We start from the raw sequence: 23847 nt of genomic DNA on the forward strand, positions 1-23847 counted from the left end.
ATCAAACTAAATGATATATTTTTAAAATGTAAAGAAAATCTAACACATTAAAGCAAAAATTTTGAATTCCCTTCATAAATGATCTGTTTATGTATCGTTAATTAAATTTAATAAAATTACTTAAGTAATAAAACTGAATCTACATTATAACTAAATTTTTATTTTCAAAACAAATTATTTTTTCATTAAGGTTTGTTTGCATGAATTAATTGATTGATTAATTGTTTAATTTAATCTAAATTTAATTTACTCCTCTATAAATGTGTATCCGTACTACTATTGATATTTGCTGCTTATATCTAAAATTGCTTTATAAAAGCATCGATATATTTAAAACTGATGATACCCATTAACATGTTCAGTAAAAAATATTGAGTTAATGACAAATCTAAAACAATATCTTTTAAAAATGTAAAAAGTTGGTATTGAATATTTAATAAATACCTTTAGCCTAAAAATTTAATTTTATACATATATAAGGCTACATACATACAGACACTACTTTATTAATAATGTAAAATTTGTGATTTATAAGGTTTATTTGATTTTTACCAGAAAAAAATATTATTTATAGAATACTTAAAAAATGCCACAAATTTTATTAATTTTGTCAAAATCCAGCTAGTAAAAATGCAAATTAATCATATCAACGAATAAAATCACTTTTCAGTCTATTTGAAAATGGAAAATAATATTATACATTTTTATAAAAAGTTTATTTAATACGTTATTTTTTTATTAATTCTGAGATGAAATTATCACAATGTTACATTCCAATCATTTTGTTCTCAAAAGGTAAAATTTTTGTGGTTCATTCAAAATCAGAAGAAATATTATCCTTCAACGAAACATTTCTTTTTTCAATCACAAATTTAGTATCTTGTTCCAAACTATTCTTAAATTAGTGCTCGTGAATATCTTAGCTCAAAGCATCGTCACTGGATATTTAGATTTTAAAATTGTTTTTTGTAAGATTCTTAGAAGTGCTTCGATTGAGATTGGATTAATCACCATCACCTTTTCTATCTTCTAATATTTCTGAAAGTAAATTGTTGGTATTTTTTCCTTAAACTTCATCTTCATCGTCCTCATCAAGTTATTCCTAAAAATTTTTAGAGGAGCGCTGTCTATCCTTTAGATATTAAATCATCAAGCTTAAAAACATCAAAGATATGCACAATGGTTATACCACAGTGCTTGAATCCGTCCAATTTTATGGTTCTTTATTAAATATATTAAACAGTGCATTTACTATCCTATCTAAAGCAGAGAATATAGGAATAATTAAATATGAAAAATCACCATATCTCAATAGATCAAAAACCAAAACAATAGGTACTCCAACCTAATAGGTGCAGTAAAAGCTAAATTCAAAGGCTCCAACAAGTATTTCATAAGCTAATTAAGGAATTATACCATAATAGTAAAGCAATGAAGAAATATAGGAAATTGATAATCCTATAGCACTGCAAATAGCCATTCTTAGTGTAAATTCTTGGTTACGGACATCAAGTATTATTCCAAGAGCAACTATCCCACCTATACCTCCCAATCCGAACATTCCTAAATAAAAGATATATTTACTGAAATCTTATTGATCAATAAATGGCTAAAGTGATCCTAACAATTAATTTCTTGTGTACCAATCAAATAATTTTAAGCAAATGGAAGATATAAAAAAGAAAAGCAGATGTTTTAGTTATGGTAGCTATTTAAAAAAATTTATTTTTGGAGCATCGTTATCATCTTCATAAACTTTTTTAACAAATGATTAGTTCAGTCCCCAAACATTTTAAATAATTCCTCCTTATTAATTCTAATGTTTTTCCTTTTTCTATTCTTAATTAGCTTCACTCTGATCTTACTAGCCTTCATCATCTTCATTAACAATACTTAACCCCATAATACTAGGTTTACCCTGGATAATTAAACCTAATATTGTACTAAGTAGTAAACAAATAAACATAATTCTGTCTTTAACATCATTTATTTCTAATATAAATTTAAAAGTAATAAATTAATTTTGAAGTTAAAATATTTAAAATATTTAAGCTAAAAAATTTTTTTAATTCACAAAATCTAAAACATTAATTTTAAATTAACATTTTAAAGCCTTCATAATTAACACTACTTTTTAAAGCGAATCTTCAAATCATTTATTTAAAATGAGCAATACAAAATTTTAATTTATGTTATTATTTAAATCTATAATAAAATGAAAAAATAATAACACAAATATCATATACCTTAATTTGCAATTCCTTGGTCCCAATAAACTGTTAGTATACTGAAAAATTCATTTAAGAAGTAGGTTAAACCAACACAAAGTACTAGCTTTTTATTACTATACCAATTTTTCATCATAACTAGAAGTCTACCAAAGAGAATAGACCTACTTAAGGCAAAAAATATAGTAATGAAATATCTTTTATTTATTAAAAATAATATATTTTCCTTCCTTTTGTCTAATTGTAAGAGATAAAAAATTTACTGCAAGAAGATATTTGATGCGAAGAATTATAAAGCTGCAATGACAATTATGTAAAACATCAATTAAACAAGAAGGCATGCAGAAATAATAAGGACATTATCACTCATAATTGCAAGCGGAGCAGCTGAAACAAAGAAGAAAGCTTCAAGCAGATAATAAACTAAATTTTAAATAGAGTTTCCTTCGCTATTTGCTATTGATATTTGAAATATTTTAAAATAAGTAATTAGAACTAATAATGTAATTAAACAAATGATTTTATGATATTTACAAGAAATTAGAGATAGTAGCCAGTTTAGAATTTAATGGGAACAACTTAATGAAATCCCTACAAAAAATCCTACAAGCAAGCGGTAAATTTTTAATTTTAATATTGAATCCTTTGCAGAACTCTAAAATTCAAGAGCTTCCATGAAAACTTAAAAAGTGTATTATTAGCCAAATTAAAATCAACAATAATAAAATACAAAAACATTATAATTATACTTTCTTTTTAACTCATGTATTTTTTTTTCTAAAATTATTTATTTTTTTAGCTTTTCCAAATCTTTATTTTACTTAAATCTACTTCATAAAATAATATTTTATGTAAGTATGATTTGGAGTTTAAACATTTAAAATAATAATAATTGTATAAAATGTAAATTCCTCTCATAAAAATGTCTAATAAATGTTTTTTTCAATACTATTTATAACATAAAAAACAAATAAAACACTATAGCTTATGATAAGATTATTTTCCTAAGAATATCAATATTATATGTTTATACTAGCAATCTTATCTGATATTATTCATTCTTTTTTTGTCTTTTTTTATAATGCAGCATAAATTATACCTAAGAGAGTATTCTCATAGAAATAACTTAAAAGTATATAACCAATACCTGCTATGCACATAAATGAACACCAAGAAAAAGACATAGATGTGTTGATGTAGAAATAGTAGTAATTGAGAGATGGAACTAAGCACATTTAAATGCAATAGGCTAAAAGTACCATAAAGTTGCAAATAAAAAGCTTTATTAATAGAAACAGATTAAAATTAATATTAAATTGATATAATTGATTACTTTATTCGTGTAGAAGTTATTTTTGAATGGCTTTCCATCTGAATAGCATATTGATAAAGCTAAATAGATAAAATTAGAAAAGAGAAAGAGAGTAGAAACCTCCGAGGAATTCCAAGTCATGATATCTTCCTTCTCATAAAACTACTTATTAGCTTCTATTCCTTCAAAAAAGCTTTGCTTAGATAGCAAGAATAATATTACCAATTATGTAATTATATTTAATAGAGTATGACCACCAAGAGAAAGCATGTTTTTCAAAGAAATCAATGATTGGTCTGGAAGTTGCATTGAAAGTTTATTTGAAGCGCTTGTCATACCTTTTAAAATAAATTAATTTATAACTTACTGTTTATATTACTTAATTAATTAGTTGTACCCATAGTTAAGATTAAGGAAGAAACAACAAGGATGTCGATGTAAAGAAGCTAAAGATCAGATTACATGGAAAAGCAGTAGTATAAAATAGTTGTTGTTGTAAATTATACTATACTGTACATGGCTATAAAATTGAAATTATTAAATGCAGTTTTGAGTCCTGCCCTGCACTAAATAAGCACTTCTATGATATTTGAAATGCATTCACCACTAAAAGGAGCACTAATTGATGCTTCTAATTAAGAAAGTGCTAATCCAATATCTGCTTATTTTAAAGCACCACAATCGTTTGCACCATCTCCAACCATTGCCACAGCCTTTTGCTTAATATTATTAAAATATGGATATAAATTAATTTGTATGAAAATTATATTAATTAGTTACTCTTTTTTAAAGTAATTCGACTAAATATGTCTTATGGTTTGGTTTCATTCTAGCAAAAATCCTTGTTTTTTCTAATAGCATAAGGGATAAATCGTTAATTTCACCTTTAAAGTATATTTCATCAAAAACAGCTCCATTCATAACAAAACCTTCTGACTTTTAATTCTATAAAAAAAAAAATCAATAAATCATTTTCTAATTATCAAATTTTTACCAAAGCCTCTCTGATAAATGAGTCCAATACATATTATGAAATTGGCAAATGTAAACTATCAGGTTCTTCTTTTAAATCTTCACTGCTATTACTATTAGACTACTTATTTAGTTACTAATCATTTTCTATATCTATAGACTCATCTCCAATTTTCTATGATGAGGAAGTTGTGGAATTTTTGTCACAAATATAAAGTTAGTCTTGTTTTTCATTCACCTTACATTTTTACTTTATCTCGCCATTAAGAATATCTTTTGTTTAGCTCTTATTACCACTAGATTTTTACTAAATTAAAATATTATCTTTCAATTCAATATCATCTACCTAGCTGGATTCCTTATTTGATAGTTTTTTTCTTTCATCATTTTCATTTTTGCTTATTAAATCTCTAGGCCTGCCTTATGAATTTAATTCTTCTGCTTGCTTTAAAGATTTTAATAATTTGAGTTATTCTTTATCTTTACCAAAAGGTTACTCAGATTAATCTTTGTTTTCTTAAGAATCAGTAGAATTAAATGAGGATAGCTCATCTGAAAGGTATTCATCTAATTCATCTACTTCTGATACTTCTGCGTATGTATTGAATTTACTATTAGTAAGAGTTAGTCTTTTGTTATTTCCTAATTGTGCAAGATTGATAAAAGTGACGTTATCCTCAAAGTCAAAGAAATGGCATTTCTCTCCTACTGAAAGAGCAGTTTATGGATTATCACCAGTGGCCATTATTATATTTATTTTAGCCTCTTTTAGTTACTAAAGTGTTTAAGCTGTTGCCTCTTTTAAAGGATTCTCGAAAAATACAAATCCTAAAAAATTCATTTCACTCTCTATAGACTCTGGCTATAGATTATTAGTATTAACATTTGAATTGTTTTGATCGGTATTTTATGAACTGTTTTACTGGAATTAACTTATTAAAGAAAATGGTAGCTTTTTATAAGCAAGTGAAAGAACTCTTAATCCCTCCTAAGTGTATTTATCAAGCATTTTATTATAGTTTTTTGGGTAATTATTGCAAATTTTATGTATTGCTTCTGGTGCTCCTTTGGAAAATACATACAAAAATTTGTTTTCTTAGATTAATTCTGATTTGTCTTCACAAATAACTGTCATTTTTTATCTCTCACTAGAAAATTCAAGTGTTTTAATTATTTTAAATTACTAACCAAATGAACTGGAAATGTCGCCATTAGCATACAATTTACATCCTGATATATTAAGTAATTATATCTCCATAGGATCACCAATTAAATGATTCTTATAATTATTTTATAGTGCATCTTACTTTGGAGAACATTACTAGTTTTTTCTTATCATTATAGAATGGCATGATCCCATACAATTCAAACTTATTTACATTGACTTGGATATATGCTAAGTGTTTTCTTTTTAAAAAACATTCAAAATATCTTCCTTTACAAGTTCATTTTTAAAGAAGTTCCCATTATCATCAATAGGTAAAAATCCTTTTAAATCCATTCTATCTTCAGTTAAAGTACCAGTTTTATCAAAAACTACTGTATCAACTCTACCTCCTACTACTACCTGTTAATTCATTTAAAATATTATTTAAAAGCATAAAATTTATGTTTGAATACTTAATAATTAATTACTTTTTCTGAGTTTATGCAATAAATTTTTTTTTGTTTAAGCATTTACATAGAAAATACAACTCCAACCTGTAATGCAAAAGGTAAACTAGGAGGAACTGTTACAGTAAGTAAATCTGTTAGCTTCAAAGCTATGTAGTGCAATTCCATTGTTTGATAAAGTCTAGGAAGAAGAATAGCAAATGCAACAAATGTGAGAGCAAATAAGAATTTCAAAAATTTGATTGATTCTTCATAAAATCTATTTTTGGAAAGAAAGTTTGAAAAATTGTAATAATTTATTTAAAATACTTAAAAGAGTGAGGTCTAGGAAATAGAATAGATCTTACTAGTTAACCTCTATGAGTAGTAAACCCTGTTCTAATAGCTAAAGCTAAGCATCCGTGTTCAGAAGTATTATTTTATATTTATATAACACTAGTTCCTTCGTATAAAATACACTTTTTATCTACTTCTTCATTAAATTCATAATTGTATTTTAAAACTGGAACGGACTCACCTGTCAAACTAGCTTCATTAACAAGTGCCTAGCCTTATATTAAAATGCAATCACAAGGAACTTTCATTTAATCTAATAATAAAATCACATAAATAACTATTATCCCTACTAAATTAATAAATTATACCATTGATGTAAAATAAATCTCCTGGGAGTATATTAGAAGATGTCTATTTTTCAATTTTATCTCTTTTAATCATAATTTCAGTCTCATAAAAGGCAATTTTAGTGAAAGAAGCTAAGTTGCTACGAATTTAGCAAATGTTAGAAGCAGTTGAAATGCTCAAAATCAAAGTAATTGCTATACAAAAAGCATAATAATCATCGTATGCCCATATGCACACACTGAATATTTAGAACATAAAGAAGGGATTTATTAACTCTTTGTGCAAATAGCTCCAGTAACTTGGTATAGGAATTTACATGATACATTTACCATAGCACTATTCCAAGAGTTAAAGCTGTTATTAATTCAATCCCTTTCTTCCTAGTTAATTCTTTTCCAAAAAGTTAGTGTAATTAAAGTGAATGCATTTAAAGTATTTCTCTTCTTCACTATAGATATATCTCAAAAACCTTTTACAATAAACCCAAAATAATTTAAAAAAACAGTTGAAATTTTATTATTTTAAAAATAAATGCCTTATAAAAAATAAATTATAAATTTTATTCCTTTGTTTATGATATGTTTATTTAATTGTTCAAAATTAAACGAAATGAAATTAATTATAACTTTTTACCTATTATCAAAAGATATTGCTGATTACAATTGAATCTCAAAATCTACCATTTTAATAAAATAAAAAACAATCAAATATTTACTAATTTTTGATAGAAATTAGTGGTGTTCTATATTTTTTATCTTTTAACTATTTTTTCTAAGAGATTTATATTTTAAATTGATTTGCTTGTTATTAAAATAAATTACTTTCTTCCTCTGGTATCATTATATCATTACGTTTAACTATCTGAAACGTATTGTCTAGCTAAACTATCAGGAAATGAGTGGCTTGTTTAATATCATCAGTATAGCAGTATCTAAGCTTCAAGAGGCTTCTTTCGTACCAGTTTTCTAACAAGTAGTAGCCTCCAAAAGTAATTATGTTGAGGAGTATTACTAAGAACTATTTGTACTATTATTATTTGAGAGCGTATACTTCTTAGATATAGCACTCACCTTCTATTTATGAATTTATTATCTTTATTTACCCATTTATCTTTAATTCTTACTCATCCATTACCCTATTTTATTCAATTATATTTTCCTTTTGTTAAATTTAACTTTTTTTACTTGCTTGAGTTTTAGAAATTAATCCTTATTCTATATTATTTAAATATATTAGTAACTTAGATTTTTTACAAATTAGATTTTTCCAAAAAATACAAAATTTATTTAATTATAAAAAATTCTTTGATTTTTCTGGACATTTTAAGGATGGTCAAATTTCAGAACTCAAGCAAGCTTGTAGAACAATTACAAATTTCTTTTACCTTTACTAATTAATCTATATTAATTTAAATAAACCATTTTTATTATTTAAAGATTGATTGATATTACAAATCTATTTTAGAAATTAATTGAATTATTTTAAATTTGCATTCAGTTTTTTTACTTTTAATTCAATTTTATAAAATACTTTTTTTGTATAAAAATAATTTTTATTATTTTCCCATTTATTTTTCATAAAAATTGCAATAAATTTATTTTCATGATACAAAATTTACATAATTTTAATGAAAATAAAAAAATTAATTAACATAGTTATTCAAATCTTAATATCAATCATAAAATAAATCCTTGAATCAAATATTTTTTTCCAATCTAATTTTTAATTTACTTAATCCTATAAATAGATTAGAAATTTGATTAAAAAAAACTTAATTTAATATTTCAATATATTTTTTCTATAGTAATATTATCTATTCAATTATTATAAACTTAAAAACATTTCCTTAAAAAAATTTCAATATTACACAATAATAATACAATTAATTATCTTTCTAATTATATTTAATAGAATTCACTAATTTCTGTGTTTTTAACATTTAATTCAATGAAATAAATTAAAATCTAAATTTTTAGCAAATGATTACTATAAAGAATAGAAAAATATTTGAATTTTATAAAGATAATTTATAAAAATGAATATTTGTTTAAAATAAAGAGATAAAACAATTCTTAAGAATATTTTTGATTAATTATAATAAAAGTTTTTAGCTTTTAATTAAATGAACATAATCATAAATTAACTATTTACTATAAATACTTTTGAATGTTAAAAAAACAAATAAATAAATTCTATATTTTTCATAACTAAATTATTAAAATAAAAAAAATTTTGATTTTTTAATACGAATTTTAATATTATTTTTTTTTTTAATTTACTTTTTAAATTTTTAGCATAATATTTTTTTAATAATATATTTTGGTTATTTCAAAGCTTTAATATACTAAGAAACAAAAATTATTGTTTGTTAATAACGATTTTAAAACTAATTTACTTGCTTAACAAATAATACTTGCTTAATATCTGATTATTAATTTTGGTATTTTTAAATAGATAGATAGATCTGATTAAAACTAGAAATGGATCACATAAATAATTAAAAGAGTATAAGTACAAAATAAAATAATAAGTAAATACCTTAGGGAAAAATAGATAAGGATAGTGATGAAACAAAGCTCCTTAAGTAGAATATAATTAGTAGCCTTAAGAGTGATTTTTTAGAAACGAAATATAATAAAATATGTGCAATATATGAGGATGATGATGATTTGGAATTGAATAAATAGGGAAAGTCACCAAAAACTAAAGATCCTACGAATAATAGTAATTAATTAAAAATAGATAAAAATGTTATGCTCAGTAAATAAGAATAGACTACAAATAATGTTGAGATCTAAAAAAGCAAAGGCCACCAAACATCTTTTTCTTTTCCAAATAAAAAGAATTCAAATTTAGCATAAATTTAAGATGTAGAATCTAAGCAGATAGATAATATAAACAATATTGTATAATAAATACCTGAGAGCAATACAGTAGAAGATAAAATAAAAACTGTCAACTAAGAGTAATAAATATCAAATAAATAAATTCAAGTCAATAAAAATCGTTTTCATCATGGATTGTCGTAAACTTTATCTAGGTAGCAATCTCGAGCAAAATAAAATAGCAATTCAATATAGAAAATAACCCTTAAAAATTTGTTAGAATCTAATAAAGGCTAGCTGTTAAATCTGAATTAATAGCCTATTCATTCTTCATAACCATTCTCATAATCATATTCTTAACAAATGTATACTAACAGATAGGATGTAAATAGTAGATAGATTAAGAATATGAACCACTCTTAATCTTTACATAAACTATAATCTCCTAAGCAATCATCCTGTGATAACAGTTAGCATAATTATAATAATTACAACAATATAAATAATGGCAAAATAATTCCTTTTTCTACAAGAAGTAGCATAGCAACTCCTTTTAATGAAACAGATAAGTAATATTTCGGAATTTTAGGTAGGAAGGATTCAGATAATTTGAGTATTCAATTATAATAGAATATCAAAAGAAATGAAAATTCTTAATCAATTTCTAGAGGATTTAAAAGTTAAAAAAATAAATTATCTTCTATGCTACTTTCTTAAAAATAAATTAATGACATAGAAGAAATTCGTAAAAAGAAAAAATAAGATTTTTATATCTAGTTGAACTCATTTGATAATCAATCTCCTTTAGACCCAAAAAAAACTGTATTAGATATCGAAAAATCAGTCGCATCAAATAAATTTGTTTCTGAATTTAACACAAATACATCAGCTGCCACAAATTCTAATAATTATGCTTTTAACTTACAATCTAATTCAAAAAAATCAGTTCAATCTTCTAGCAAAAACATCCAAGAATAAAATAAAATGCACCATAAAACATTATCTAATTTTTCTTAAGCATTCAACTAACAAATGGTTTCTTTTATAGGCAATGAATAATTTAATCCTTTAGACATCAAATGAATCGATAGCATTGAGGCTATTGATGGAATAGTCCATAAACAACCACAGATGATAACCCCTTAAAACTTGTCTTTTTATAAAAATAATAACCTTGCTATTGCATATATGAATTAATAGGTAATAAATAATATTTCTATCTAAAATTTTAAAGAATTTTTTGTGGTTACTAGTAAATTATTTCATTTGAATAAAATGCAAATCAAATTAAATTAATTATTTTGAGCAAAATATTTTTTTAAAACACTAATCCTAAATAAAATAAAAACAGAAATAGTAGAACCAAGGTCAATATAAAATGAATGAGTATTTATCAAAAAGAAAAGAGGTAGAAAGTATAAAGATGTGGATGGTATAATCTCTTGATGGAATAGCTAAATAAAATACATCGCTTCATAAATTATTTACTTAGCAACAACTAGTTTTTAATGCTTGCATAAGTGAATTACTTAGATAAATATCTCTTGAATGTAAAGATAGAGCAGACTTAATTTAGACAATTTGGAATAATCACGTAGAGGTAGCAACGAAAGTAGTAGAATTTTATTCAAAAGAAAATAATAAAGTAGAATGGGACACTATAAATTCAATAAAATAACTGCATAACAGGTACAAAGATGAATTAATTTTATCATAAAAGTACTATGAAGAAAATAATAACAAATATATAACTAATAAAAATTAATTGGAGATAGTCATAAAAAAATATAGAATGGAGAAAAAATTAAATAAAGTAAAATATTTTTAAATTCAGGCAAAGTTAAATAAAATTTTAAATTATAAATAGAGATTGCAAAAGTTATGTAATGCGCTTAAAAATGAAAAACAGACTATCAACAATTTATATTGTGAAACATCAAAAGAGTACATCCAAGCAATGATTAATACTGGGAAACTACCATAAGAGCAGGAGAATTACCTCCTTTAGCAATACATGGAAGCCACAAAAGGACTATTATCAAGAAAGTTAGACTTCAAAAGAATAAAAGAATCTATTTAAGTACATAAAATTTTATTTTATACAAAAATTTATTAAATTTTACTTTTATAGTTAAAGGAGTAAACATAGAAACAGTCTGAGCTATTTATGCAGCAAATTGTGTAATTTATTAAAATTAAAAACAAATTTTTTTATTTTTATTGCAATAAGTTAAGGGAAAACACCTGTTGATTCTGATGAATCTGCAGATGATGACGAAGATATAAAATAGATGTTTTAGAGGAGAAAAATAAGATTTGAAGAAAAAGTAAATTCCTTATTTTAAATAAATATGAATTTAAAAAAAATTTTTTACTTAGGGAACCTAGGTAGAGGAAATTAAAAAGATTTCTTAGGAAACTGAAACAGAATACAATAGATTTATGGTAATTCATCACTTAATTAATCATTTAATCAATATAATTTACTCATATAAATATCTATATAGACTAGTAAAGGAATTCAAGTTATCCTAAACCAAAAAAAATCAATAGAAATCTAAACAGAAAATTAAGTTTTAGAGCAGTAAACTCAAACAGATCCTAAATAATTAAAAAACTAATTTGTGTAAACAGATATGACTGCTATAAAAGGAGAGGATTTTGAGAAACTAAAGACTGTTTACCTTAAAAAATTAAAAGTAGATCCAACAAGTAATAAATAGCTAGAAATTGATGGTTAAATCTCTGAAGAATTCGATTCAAATTAGCTGTCTTATTAAGAAAGTAAAGATCAAAAAAGGACTTCTCTTGAAGAATTAAATATTCCAAGCCTTAGTAAATATCAGATATCTTAATAAAAGAAACAGAGTAATTATATTAGTATTTATTGAGTCAATTTAAAAGGTTTATTAAAATTTATAAAAGGTTTAAAAAAGAGTAGAGTAAGCTTGTTTTCAATGTCTTCTCTTCTTAAATCTCCATCTTAAGCAGTTGCAAATGACACAGAAGAAAGCATACCTGAATTAAAAATTGACGAGAATCAAGACAACGATTATGAATTTGAGTCATAAAAAAAATTGAAAATCTTTCTCAAAAAAATACTAGATTATACTAAGATTGTTAAGATAGAAACAAGAAACCCAAAATAAAATATAACAAATTTTGTAGAAATTACAAGAGAAACATTAAAGTAGTTTGAATCTCTTTCGAGCGAGATTAAATTAAGGTTAGAATAACTTTAAAACAAATAAGTAAAATTTTAAATTAATATGGTTGAGTAAGGCATGGAATATGATGAGCTAAAGAATTAATTAGTAGTTAAAGATCAGTAAATTGAAGAATTATTAAAAGACTAAAAAAAAATTAATTAACTATTAGATGAGCTTGATATTTCAACAGAAGAAGAGGAAGTAAATTCATTTTAAATTTTTATTAATTTAAAGTTTTTGTTAAAATGATAGTAGAATAATTCTCCCTCAACTAAGAATATTGTGAGCTCTATGCACGAAGGGCGAGCAAAAAATCATAGTTCTTCTTCCTTTGGAACTATACAAATTAAAGAACCATTTTAAAACCATTAAAACGTTTAAAATATGATCAACGAAAGTGAAAATTAAAGGAAACAGGCTACACAAATAAAAAAGCGAGCCTCTATAATGCTAAATATGTTACATAGTCAAAAAGATGCACCCTCACCTATACTTTAATCTTAGCAAAATTAAAGTTTTTCTAATTTGAATGAGAGTTTAAAAGCTAAAAATCTTGTCCAATAAAGAAGATAATCCTAAATTGTAACTTAACTATTTACTTTAGCCTCAACTCCAGCTCAAAACAATTAAATGAACATTTCTTAAGGACTCAATTAATATGTTGATCAAAAAAAATATATTGAGAGTAAAAAATCAATACAAAAAATTAAGAAAATTGTAAAAAGTAGTACTGCTGGCATGAAATTTAGTTAAAATTCTCTAAGCTTAGATTATTTAATAAAATAAAATATCCAAGACTCTGAAACGTATTAAGCAATAGAGTAGTTACAATAACATTCAAATAAAATTTCAACATTTAATTAAGAAAGTAAGTATTTTTTATTTTGTTCCATTTATGAATAATTTGTACTTTATTTAATTATAAAAAAGCAATTGCACATAAGAATACTGTGATTTAAATAAGGAAGATGTTATAATCAATTTACTATGAATTTATTTAAAATTTGAAAAAAGGATACAAATTAAATAAGCCATTGTGTATCTTACTAAGAGATTTTTTTACAGGAAATTCTGCTGATCCAAAAACTGCAACAAGTATTTCTAAAATTAAAAAAATTGCTGAAAAATGCTAAATAATCCCAAAATCTTATGAAGAAATATAAATGTTTAATTCTCTGCTTGGTAAATATTTTATTGTTTTGATTAATTTGCAAAATTAAATTAATTGGTTTGTTGTTTTTTATAAGGTATTTGCAGATCAAATTAAGAATTTTACGATTAACCAGAATATTTAAACATATATCTCTAGATGCTTTATTATTTAGCAGTGGAAAATCAATCAGGAAATAATTAAATTTAAGTGATCCATTCTCAATTAAAAACAAATACGACGCTCATTTATAAGTTTTTACCCTCAATTTTATCTTCATATCTTCCAGATAAGAAAATTTTTGATATTGTTATGCATCTTCTAAAGCCATATATTAGTGACGATGATATCAATGATAGAGATAACCTTGTTGATATTCCTGAACCAGAAGAACAAGAAATGTAGTTTATTGTAAGCTCTCTTAATTTAATTTGCAACTTATTTAAATATATTTCTTTTGTAAATATTTTAGGAAATTTTGTCTTTTGTACTAAATTAATTTAAAGATCACTCTCTATTTATATATAAACAATATAATCCAATATTTGAATGCATTACTCTAAATGACTAAGAGAGGATAACAGAAGAACAATTTATGTTTATTTAGAAGCATTTTGGATTTGCAGATGGCAATAAAGCAATCCAAAATCTTTTTAAATTTAGAGAAGCTAGCGCCAAATAAAAAATGGATAAACAAACATTTGTTGGGTTTTGTAATAGAAATTAAATAATAGATGACTTTAAATTTAAAAATATTGCAGATAATAATTACTACGACGATCTAACTAGTTTTGATTTTGAAATCATAGAAAGTACATTCTTTTTTATCTTTCATTTTTATACTTAATTATAAATTTTAATAAATAAAATAGAATTAGATAATTTATGGAATAAATAAAAGTAAACTCTATAAAAAATATTCTTTGAGACTCAAGCTTATAAATATATACATAGACGTTTAATTATGTCTATAGAATCATTTATAGGATTATCAAAGAAATATCCTTAATATAGAAAATATTATAAGTCAAGATCATTCCTTGCTTATAAGCTTCTCAAAATGGAAATGAGGCTCTTTATTGAAGAATAGTATATGCAGAAACTGTGTATCCCAGAACAATTAATTCTATTAAACAAAATAAGCTAACCAATAATAGTTAATTCATAAATAAAATAGATTTAGCGTAAATAAAAAGTACTTAAAAAGGCTGTATCCATAGTGTATAAAAGTGCATTTGATGAAAATAAAATTGAGGATAACAGCGATTAAAGTGAAAGCTAAGACTCCTCAAATTCACAAATGAGCAGCTAAAACTTCTTAAATAAAAATCAAAAGAAACAATCAGTTGATACTTTAAATTAAAATAATTAATCTTGAAAATATTATAAAATGTATAAATCCAATAAAGTAGTATTTTTTTTTAATAAATAAAATAATATATATAATTTGTTTTAAAAAATTATAAAAAATTTAAGATTTTAGCTTTATAAAACTATAAAAAAAGATTTTTGTTTATTTTTTATGAAGCAAATAAATCAAAATAAAAATTTACTAATAAAAATTAATTAATTTTTATAATATTGAAAATAATTAAAAGCAGATATAAACAGGCTTAAAGGTAAATAAAGTAATAATATATAATTATTAATTTGCTTATTAATCAAAAACAAGCCAATTATTAAGCAATTTCATATAAAAGCTTTAAAATGTATTTGAAATAAAAAATAGTTTTTAATCCCAATAAAGTCATTAGCATTAGGAGTAAATATCTTTTCTTTTCACAATTAGGTTTTGATTCTAAATCAAGCCAAACTTTAAGCTATCTTAATGAATTTTCATCATTAATTCATTAATAAAAACTCAATCTTTTGATATGAGCGCTTTTAGTAATTGTGGTTGCTTAAGATTATTTCTCGAATGAAAATGACTACCATACAAATTTAAATGAAAGTTTTTGAAAAAAATATTAGATACATTTTGGGCCTTTTTTGGTAAAATCAAAATCTCCAAATCATCATCACATCAAAAACCATAAACTTTTTTTTCTGATTGATAAACCTAGCTTAATACTTCCTATCAAAATTATTCTAAAATGATAACTAAATTGCCTTCTTTTACACTTTAAAATTCAACTTAAATATATTAACTCTTTCTTAGCTTACGATATTACTAACTATTGCATTTTGTTTTTCTTTGATAAAGAAAATTTTTTTATAACTAGCTTAAACTCAAATATCTAAAAGAAAAAAAATACCTAACGTCTAAAAAAAAATTAAATAAATATTTTTAACAGAAAAAAAAAATAAAAAATATAAATGAAAAAAATAAAAATATCAAATAAGATTCAAATAAAAATAAAATAATATAAATATTGTACTAAACTTGATCAAAAATTTATTGCATTTAATTTTTAGTAAAACAAAGAACTTTTTAAAGATTTTTAAAAACATTTTTAAGAAAACCAAAAATGTATACAATTTATTTGTGTTTTTTACTAAAAAAATGGAATAATTTGTATCATTATTATTTGCCATTTATTTATAATATTAATTACAAATTTATTTTATAAAATAATAAATAAGATTTTATTTAAAAAAAATAAGTTATTGATAAATTTAATTTTAAAAATTAATAATTTTTTATAATTATTCATAAAAAATAATTAAAGGAGGAAAAATATATTCTTCACTTGTTATTCCTATTAATAAGGTCAATCTTTAATTTGATACTTTAGGTTTCAAAATATTAATGTTTAAATAAAATAAACAGTTTATAAAATTTTAATATTTTTTATTAGAATAAGAATAAAATAAATATTTGTTATTTTTAAACTTATATTTTATAAACTTTTTTAAAAATAAAAAAAAGAATATTATAAAAAAATAAATTATTACTTGTTCTAATTCTTCATAATATTTTATTTGTTTATTATAAGTATTTACATGAGTTTGTTTATATATATTACTATCTGAAAAAAAAGAAAATAAAGTTAATTAATTTTTATTAGTATTAGATAAATACTTTAATTTAATAGTGATACAATAAATACTAATATATTAATATATTGTTATACATTTAAATTATATAAAGTTCAACTCTGATAATTTAAAAGTATAATTAAAATTATATAGATTTATATGTTTAATTTTTGCTTACCCAAAACACTTTTAATGTTAAAATATGAAATGATTATATATATAAACTGATTTTTATAATTAATTTGATCTTTTCTATCAAGATAGTTGAAAAGAAAGCTATTCTATCAGAGTTTTTTGGTAGTAATGGTTAGTAAAAGAAATTATTTGGTTTATTATAATTTAGAGTATTTGAAAATAAAATAGAAAGATATTTCCAAATTAATTTTAAAATTTAAAGAAATAAGAAATTTTATAAATATATTGAGGAAATTAGTAAGCAAATTAAGATACAAAGCAAAAATTGCTTTTGATTTACATTAATTGATTACTAAACTAGTTTTGAGACAAAACCAATTTGCTATCAAAACTGCTAGTTCGGTAGTACTTTAGAATTAGTTAGTTAGTTAGCTAGTTAAAGATTTCAAATAAGTCTGTATTTGCAAAGCTTCTTTTATATTTTTTTTTCTGAATCATCAAATTCATTATTGTTATTAATTATTAGCATGGATTCAGAGACTTTGCGCTTTGAATTTAGTTTTTTAAATTGTTGCAAATATTTATCATTATTATCATTTACTTATGATTAATTAGTGGCATCAAATTCAATTTTAGTTTAATTCTTTGCAAGATTTAACAGCAGTGATGAAAGTAAATCATTAGCATCATTAATGTTATTTTCTAAAACATTATAGAGTAAATTCTTATTTTATTCTTTTAAGCCATTTTCTATAGCTCTTTTAGATGTTTTATCTAATTGCTTTAGTCTTGATTCACTATTGAGATTGATTAAATTGCTTTATTGAGATTATTATGATTATTATTAGTTGTTCTTTTATTAAATCGGCTCAAAAGAGGATTAGAAGATGTTAATCCTTTCATCTGATAGTAAGTAATCTTTACTGTCGTTCTTTTTTGGACGAAAAACATGAGTTTCCACTAAATAGTACTCCTCTTTTTCAGCATTATGAAATGTACGGGTATAAATGTTCTCTGAACACTCAATCCTAAGAGAGTCAGCGCATATAAGTGTAGCATCAATGGTGGTGTTTTCACTTGAGCGCACCCAAGATTTCATGCAGCGAGCTATATATTGTAAATAGTTTCCAGTAACATCATGGATGTAAGGAACTCCGTGGGAAGTAACATAAGAGCAAAATGTGGAAGTTTCAAAACCAAGAAGCCTAATGAGAGAAGAAGACAATGTATAGTGATCAATTATTAAGTCAGTTGAAGTTTATTTGAAGACTCTTAAAAAATAGAAATTACCTAATCCCTCAATAAAGTTTTCTAGAAGATCATAAGAAACGGTTTTTTAAAGAGATATTTTGTGTTGTATGAAATCTTCTATTGCTTCGCTATACAGAGATGCTCCTTTACCAGGAAGAGATTTAATTTTTTTAATAAATTAATTTAAGGAACTCTTCTAGAAATGGGTTCTGTCTTCAAAGTAGATATTAACATAGTCTTTTTTCTTGGATAGCAAATTAGAATTATTTGACGATTGAGTTTATTATTGAGTATTGTTGCTGGTTTTTTTGGCAGACTAGTTAAGCTTGCCATTTTATTTATTAGAAACTTGTTTAATGGATTGATTAGTATTATTGTTATTGTTCTAATTAAAACTTCCTTGTAAAATTGATTAAGATGAAGTACTTTTTATGTTCTATGATTAATACTGATCTTTTATTAATTGAGAGCTTTAGTTGGTAGTTAAACATCCTTTGTTATTTGAATTAAGAGAAGAGGATTTACTTGCTGTAGCACCATTATTTTTCTTTTTGTTATTAAAAATATGCTCAGTCCTTTAAACTCTTTTATGGATATTTACAAGAGTGAAGAAGCTGATTGGGTTATCATTAAAATATTAATTTGGTTAGTAGTTAGTTGGAATGAAAGACTCATTTTCAAATATTATTTCATCAGTTTCTATACGGTGGGAAAGCTAATGGTGGCTGATGTAGTGCTCAATATAGTTAAATCTGCAAGCCTTTCTTATTTTTTTTTTTTTAGTTATATTATTAGATATTTATAAGTGGCTTGAAGTTTCTTCATCAAAGTCATTGTTGTCATCCCCATCTTCTCCAAAGTCTTTCTCAACAATTTTTTATTGAGTTTTTCCTTTTTGGGATTTTTTATTTTTTAAACTCTTTTTTGCACTTTCAACAATGGAATCTTTTTGAGTTTTGGTCTTTGATTCATTAGACTTTTTAGATTTTATCAGGACTTCATTTATTTCTTATTATCCATCATGGTATAAGCTATTTTATAGGGACAAGTTATCTCCTTAATCACTTTAGCTGTTTTTGTTCTCGGTTTCTTCGAGGGTCTGACTACTCTACTTGCTACGTTAGGAAGTTTAGATAAAAAGCTCAGAAGATTCTAGGGCAGCATCACTTACCTTTCTAATACCCTAGAGAGGTAATGTCGATGGAGAAGAAAGGAAGAAAGGTTTCTAAGCTGATGAAAAGTTTTGTTCTTCAGAGTTAGTTGAGAATTCAAAGCTATCCTCATTTTTAGCTTGACTTGAGTTATTGTTCATGGTTAAGTTATTATTGTTAGATAGAAATAAAAAGCTTTGGAATAACTTTAAAAATGAAGGAGTCTTTATGTTTTTTTATTAGTTTCAGTAAATGTGGAGGTTGTTATTGTCAAGTTTTTTTAAGGTTCGGAAAACAAATATGTTAAAAATTGTTAGTGATACAGCGAAAATGTCTTAATTGTTTAGCTCTATTATTTAATTAAAGTAAAGTTTCATATTTTTTCAAAGACATGAATGCATGTATATGGTGAAAAAAATTGTATTGATACTATGAAATTTGAAAGAGATTGCTTGGTTATTTGTATGCAAGAGAAAATAAAAAAATAGAGAAAATATAAATATGAAAAGGGAAAATTAAGGTAAAGAATCAATAAATAAATTAAAATGGGAAAGAAAAAGAAATTAATAATATTATTAAATTCAAAAAATTTACTTTTGTATTATTTTTTCTCGCCTCTGATTGTTTTTCAATGTGTTTTTCACCTTTTTTTATTTTCAATTTTTTAGTTTAATAATATTATTACACTTAGACTTTCACTTCCGAAATTGTTAAATAAGAGCAAACAAATAAAAATAAACAATTACTTCTTCATTTTAAATAATATTATTTAAGGAATATATTGCAGATAAAAAGCTTTTTCATGTAATAAAATTTCTCCCCACTACTTTTCCTTTTTAATAATATTATCAGACAGTCTCTTTCTTTTAATCTTTAGTCATATAAATTACGATTTAAAAGCAAATGACGCGATCTATATAATTTTCGCTTTTTCTCACCATGTGTGGTTTAATAATATTATTAAACTGAAGATATTTTTCTTAAATTTGTCCATTTATATTAATGTTTCTCTGTTGTAAACACTTACAATATTATATTTTTTAATTTTATCAATGTTCAAAAGGATTTACTTTACAATTTTAATACATATTTTTCTCTTTTTGCTTTTGTTCAATCTAAATGTTCTAAAAAATTTTTTAAATACATAAAGCTATTTTTGAATACAATTTTTTAAGCAATATAAAAGTCACGCAAGTTATGAAAAAAAGATTACACTTTTTTAAAGTATTGTAAACTTTTTTTGTTTGATAATACAACTTAATAAGTTTCTCATAATAATATCAATTCATGTTATTTAAATTGTTTTAGCAATTATACTTTGTTAAAAATACAAATCTTATCTATATATTTTTAGCTTTCAAATCATGTTATTAATATTATATCATCAATTCTTTTAAAATATCTTTTGAAAATCTTTTCTTTAATACCTCTAAATAAGGTTTAAAAATCAAATTAATAAATATTTGTAAGAAAAAAGAAATACTCCTTGAAACCTTACTGAAATAATAAAAAATATATTTCAGCCAATATATGTTTGATTGTAAAATATTTTTTTTGATTCACTTTTTAAAAATAGAATTTATAAACTTTTTCACACTATAGAAACTAAAGCTAATATAACTTGTTTAATTATAATAATAAATAATAAAATTTTTACTTTATAATTTAAAAAAGAAATTTGTGTGTTTATTTTTGATTTTAATTACAAAATTTGCTTACAAATTTTTTTTATTTATTCCTTGATCAAGTCTTAATTAAATTTTCTTAATTTTTCCTTCTAATTCATATCGACGAAAATGAAAGAATTAATTTTTATCCTCATTTATACACTTCGGATCCTATGAATTAATAATTTAATATGAGTACAAATGTAAAAAAATAATTTAAAATAGCTAATAATTTTCAAAATACTATTCAAATTGTATCCTATCTTTTACAAGAAAAAATAAAGCAAATATTATCATTAATCAAAATATTTTAAATTAAATTTTTATTCGTAATTATAATATTAAAAATATTTTTTAAAATTAAAATAATTACAAAAATAAAATTTAGTCTTTTTTTTTAATTTCTAAAATACTTAAACTAAATATTTAATCACACCAAAAATTTTTATTGAATTTGCACAATATTCTTTTGTTTGGTTATTAATATATATTATTAATTTTTTAATGTTTATTGTATTTGAATTAATTTTTAATTTTAATAAAATATTCAGAAAAATTCAATTCGAATTAAATAAAATAAATCTAAAATAGCTAATTTATAAAATAATATTAATTTTAAAAGTTAATTTCTACAAAATTTACTTTATTTTTTGAATAAATTTCAACTACTATTTTGCAACTTAATTCAATAAAAAATAAGTAAAATGGTTTATGTTGATTAGCTCATCTAATTTATTAATAATATTAATTAATACAAATTTACTTAATAACAAATTAATACAGATTTTCTACTTAAAATTAATTATAAAAATAAATCTAATTTGTTGATATTATTAACAAATAACTATTTATTTTATTTCGGATAAAGAGGATTTTCTATTTACAAAACAATAAGTTACTTCCAAATAAAATCTTTAAAATTTTAAAATATTATTATGATAATTTTTTATTACTATTTCTAAATTAAATGAATGATAATTATAAATTAATCTAATTTATTTAGAATATTAAATAATTTATTGTAATAAAAGGTATTTTCAATTTATAAATAATTTTATTACCAAATAAAATTTTTAAAGATTTTAAAAATCAGTTTAATATTTTTTATTAAACTTATTATATTAAATGATTTATAAGATTTGTAATTATAATTCAATTAATTTATTGGTAAGGCTTATTATCTCTTTAAAAGCACAAGCTATTGCCAAATAAAATCTTTTATATTTCTTATATTTATAAAATTGAATAAATTGATTTAAAAAGCAAATTAATCTAATTGATTGATTATTTTAATGAATAAAAATTTATTTTGTAGAAATATAAAAAATATTTATTATTAAATTTCTACTAATTAATAGATTTTTTATCAAATATTTTCATTAATAGTAGTAAAATGATTTCCAAAGATAAGTTTATCTATTTTATTGTTTACATTTATTAATATCAAAATTTATTAATAAAAAATTTTTCAAATCAAATTAAAAAATTTTTAAATATTTTTTTATTACTCTATTGTTAGTAAAATTAAATAAAATAGCATACTAAGATAAAATAATATAATTTATTGATAACCTTATTTAATAACAATTTACTTAAAAATAAAAAAAAAAGGTTTTATTTATAAATAACCAAAAAAATTTGTTATTATATTAATAGAATTAAATAAAATCCTTTACAAATATTAATTAGAAATACCATTGATTGATTGTGCATAATCTAATTTATTGATAATAATACTTAATATAAATTTATTTTATAAAAAATAAAACAAATTTTCTATTTAAAAAATATAAGCATAACAATTATTTTAATAATAACTAAATAAAACTAAAAAATGTTTAAAAATTAAAAATATTTTTTATATAAATGATATCAAAAAAATAATGTGTATTTATTTTATGAGTTTTTTATTTTAATACAATCAATTTAGCTTATATGTTAATTTTAGTTTATCTTAAAAAGCTTAGCATAAATAAAATTTAAATTTAAAAATATTTAAATATTTTTATTTTTTAGTAATAATAGAAATCAATAATTCCAATTATATAATGGTTAAAATTAAAAAGATTGGAAGCAATAAAATCTAAAAATATGGAAATTTTATAATTTTGTTGAAAGGAATATTTTTTAATCACAATAACTAAAATAAATTTAAATAAAATTTGCTTTAAAATAGAATTCAAACGCAATTCCTCTTTTTATTGTATAAAAATAAGTAAATTTTATTTTAGCATAATCTTTGTTAATAAATATATTGATATTTTTTATTTAATATTATGCTTCTCAATTTATTTGAAATACTTAAATTTTGTATTTTTGCACTAACTTATTCATTTATTGCTTGTGCTTTAGTATTTAAGGTATGAAACTATCTATCTTTTAACTTTGGCTGGAGTTGGTTTCTGAGTATTTTTTGCTGAAATATAATTGAATTTCATCACTAGTAACATTTATTTTACAACAATTTAGAAGATAATATTATGAAAAAAATATTAAAGGTCATCTTAGATCATGAATATTTCTAAAGAGTGTAAATTAGAAAAAACTGAGATGAGCTTTTACTTTTTTTAAATATTATTTCAAATATTTTTAATAAAAAATAGTTATATGTACTCAAAAAAATATAAAATAGTTATTGCTCAGTCTACATGTTTAAAAATAAAAGTTTTTTATTCAAACTCACTTCACTAAGTGTTATAAATTTAACTTTGGTCTAAAATAATTTGGATT

General features: G+C 22.3%; 5 protein-coding genes across 5 annotated transcripts; 2 read left to right on the forward strand and 3 right to left on the reverse strand. All coding sequences in view use genetic code 6, as the record gives it.

Moving 5' to 3' along the window:
- Positions 1-811: 811 nt before the first annotated feature.
- On the reverse strand, positions 812-2904 carry TTHERM_000145529 (E1-E2 ATPase family protein; the record flags this gene model as incomplete). The annotated part of the gene is made up of 4 exons (XM_012796357.1): positions 812-1992; positions 2247-2425; positions 2492-2684; positions 2763-2904. 4 exons carry the CDS (start codon positions 2902-2904, stop codon positions 812-814), a joined length of 1695 nt encoding a protein of 564 aa, XP_012651811.1.
- Positions 2905-3283: 379 nt separating this feature from the next.
- On the reverse strand, positions 3284-8071 carry TTHERM_00145530 (E1-E2 ATPase family protein; the record flags this gene model as incomplete). Its single annotated transcript, XM_001011193.2, has 11 exons — positions 3284-3508; positions 3562-3878; positions 3938-4259; positions 4321-4485; positions 4535-6079; positions 6148-6385; positions 6436-6715; positions 6771-7219; positions 7384-7426; positions 7572-7885; positions 7935-8071. 11 exons carry the CDS (start codon positions 8069-8071, stop codon positions 3284-3286), a joined length of 4035 nt encoding a protein of 1344 aa, XP_001011193.2.
- A 1427-nt stretch (positions 8072-9498) lies between these two features.
- Positions 9499-9885, forward strand: TTHERM_000145549 (hypothetical protein; the record flags this gene model as incomplete). The annotated part of the gene is made up of 1 exon (XM_012796358.1): positions 9499-9885. One exon carries the CDS (start codon positions 9499-9501, stop codon positions 9883-9885), a length of 387 nt encoding a protein of 128 aa, XP_012651812.1.
- An 821-nt stretch (positions 9886-10706) lies between these two features.
- On the forward strand, positions 10707-15312 carry TTHERM_00145550 (hypothetical protein; the record flags this gene model as incomplete). The annotated part of the gene is made up of 13 exons (XM_001011195.2): positions 10707-10775; positions 10927-11388; positions 11443-11655; positions 11707-11756; positions 11806-11902; positions 11955-12020; positions 12083-12443; positions 12501-12985; positions 13037-13652; positions 13715-13966; positions 14032-14345; positions 14407-14746; positions 14807-15312. 13 exons carry the CDS (start codon positions 10707-10709, stop codon positions 15310-15312), a joined length of 3831 nt encoding a protein of 1276 aa, XP_001011195.2.
- A 2181-nt stretch (positions 15313-17493) lies between these two features.
- Positions 17494-19611, reverse strand: TTHERM_00145570 (hypothetical protein; the record flags this gene model as incomplete). The annotated part of the gene is made up of 1 exon (XM_001011197.1): positions 17494-19611. One exon carries the CDS (start codon positions 19609-19611, stop codon positions 17494-17496), a length of 2118 nt encoding a protein of 705 aa, XP_001011197.1.
- Positions 19612-23847: the final 4236 nt, after the last annotated feature.

The sequence above is a fragment of the Tetrahymena thermophila genome (assembly GCF_000189635.1).
Source record: "Tetrahymena thermophila SB210 genomic scaffold scf_8254747, whole genome shotgun sequence".
Taxonomy (NCBI): Eukaryota; Ciliophora; class Oligohymenophorea; order Hymenostomatida; family Tetrahymenidae; genus Tetrahymena; species Tetrahymena thermophila.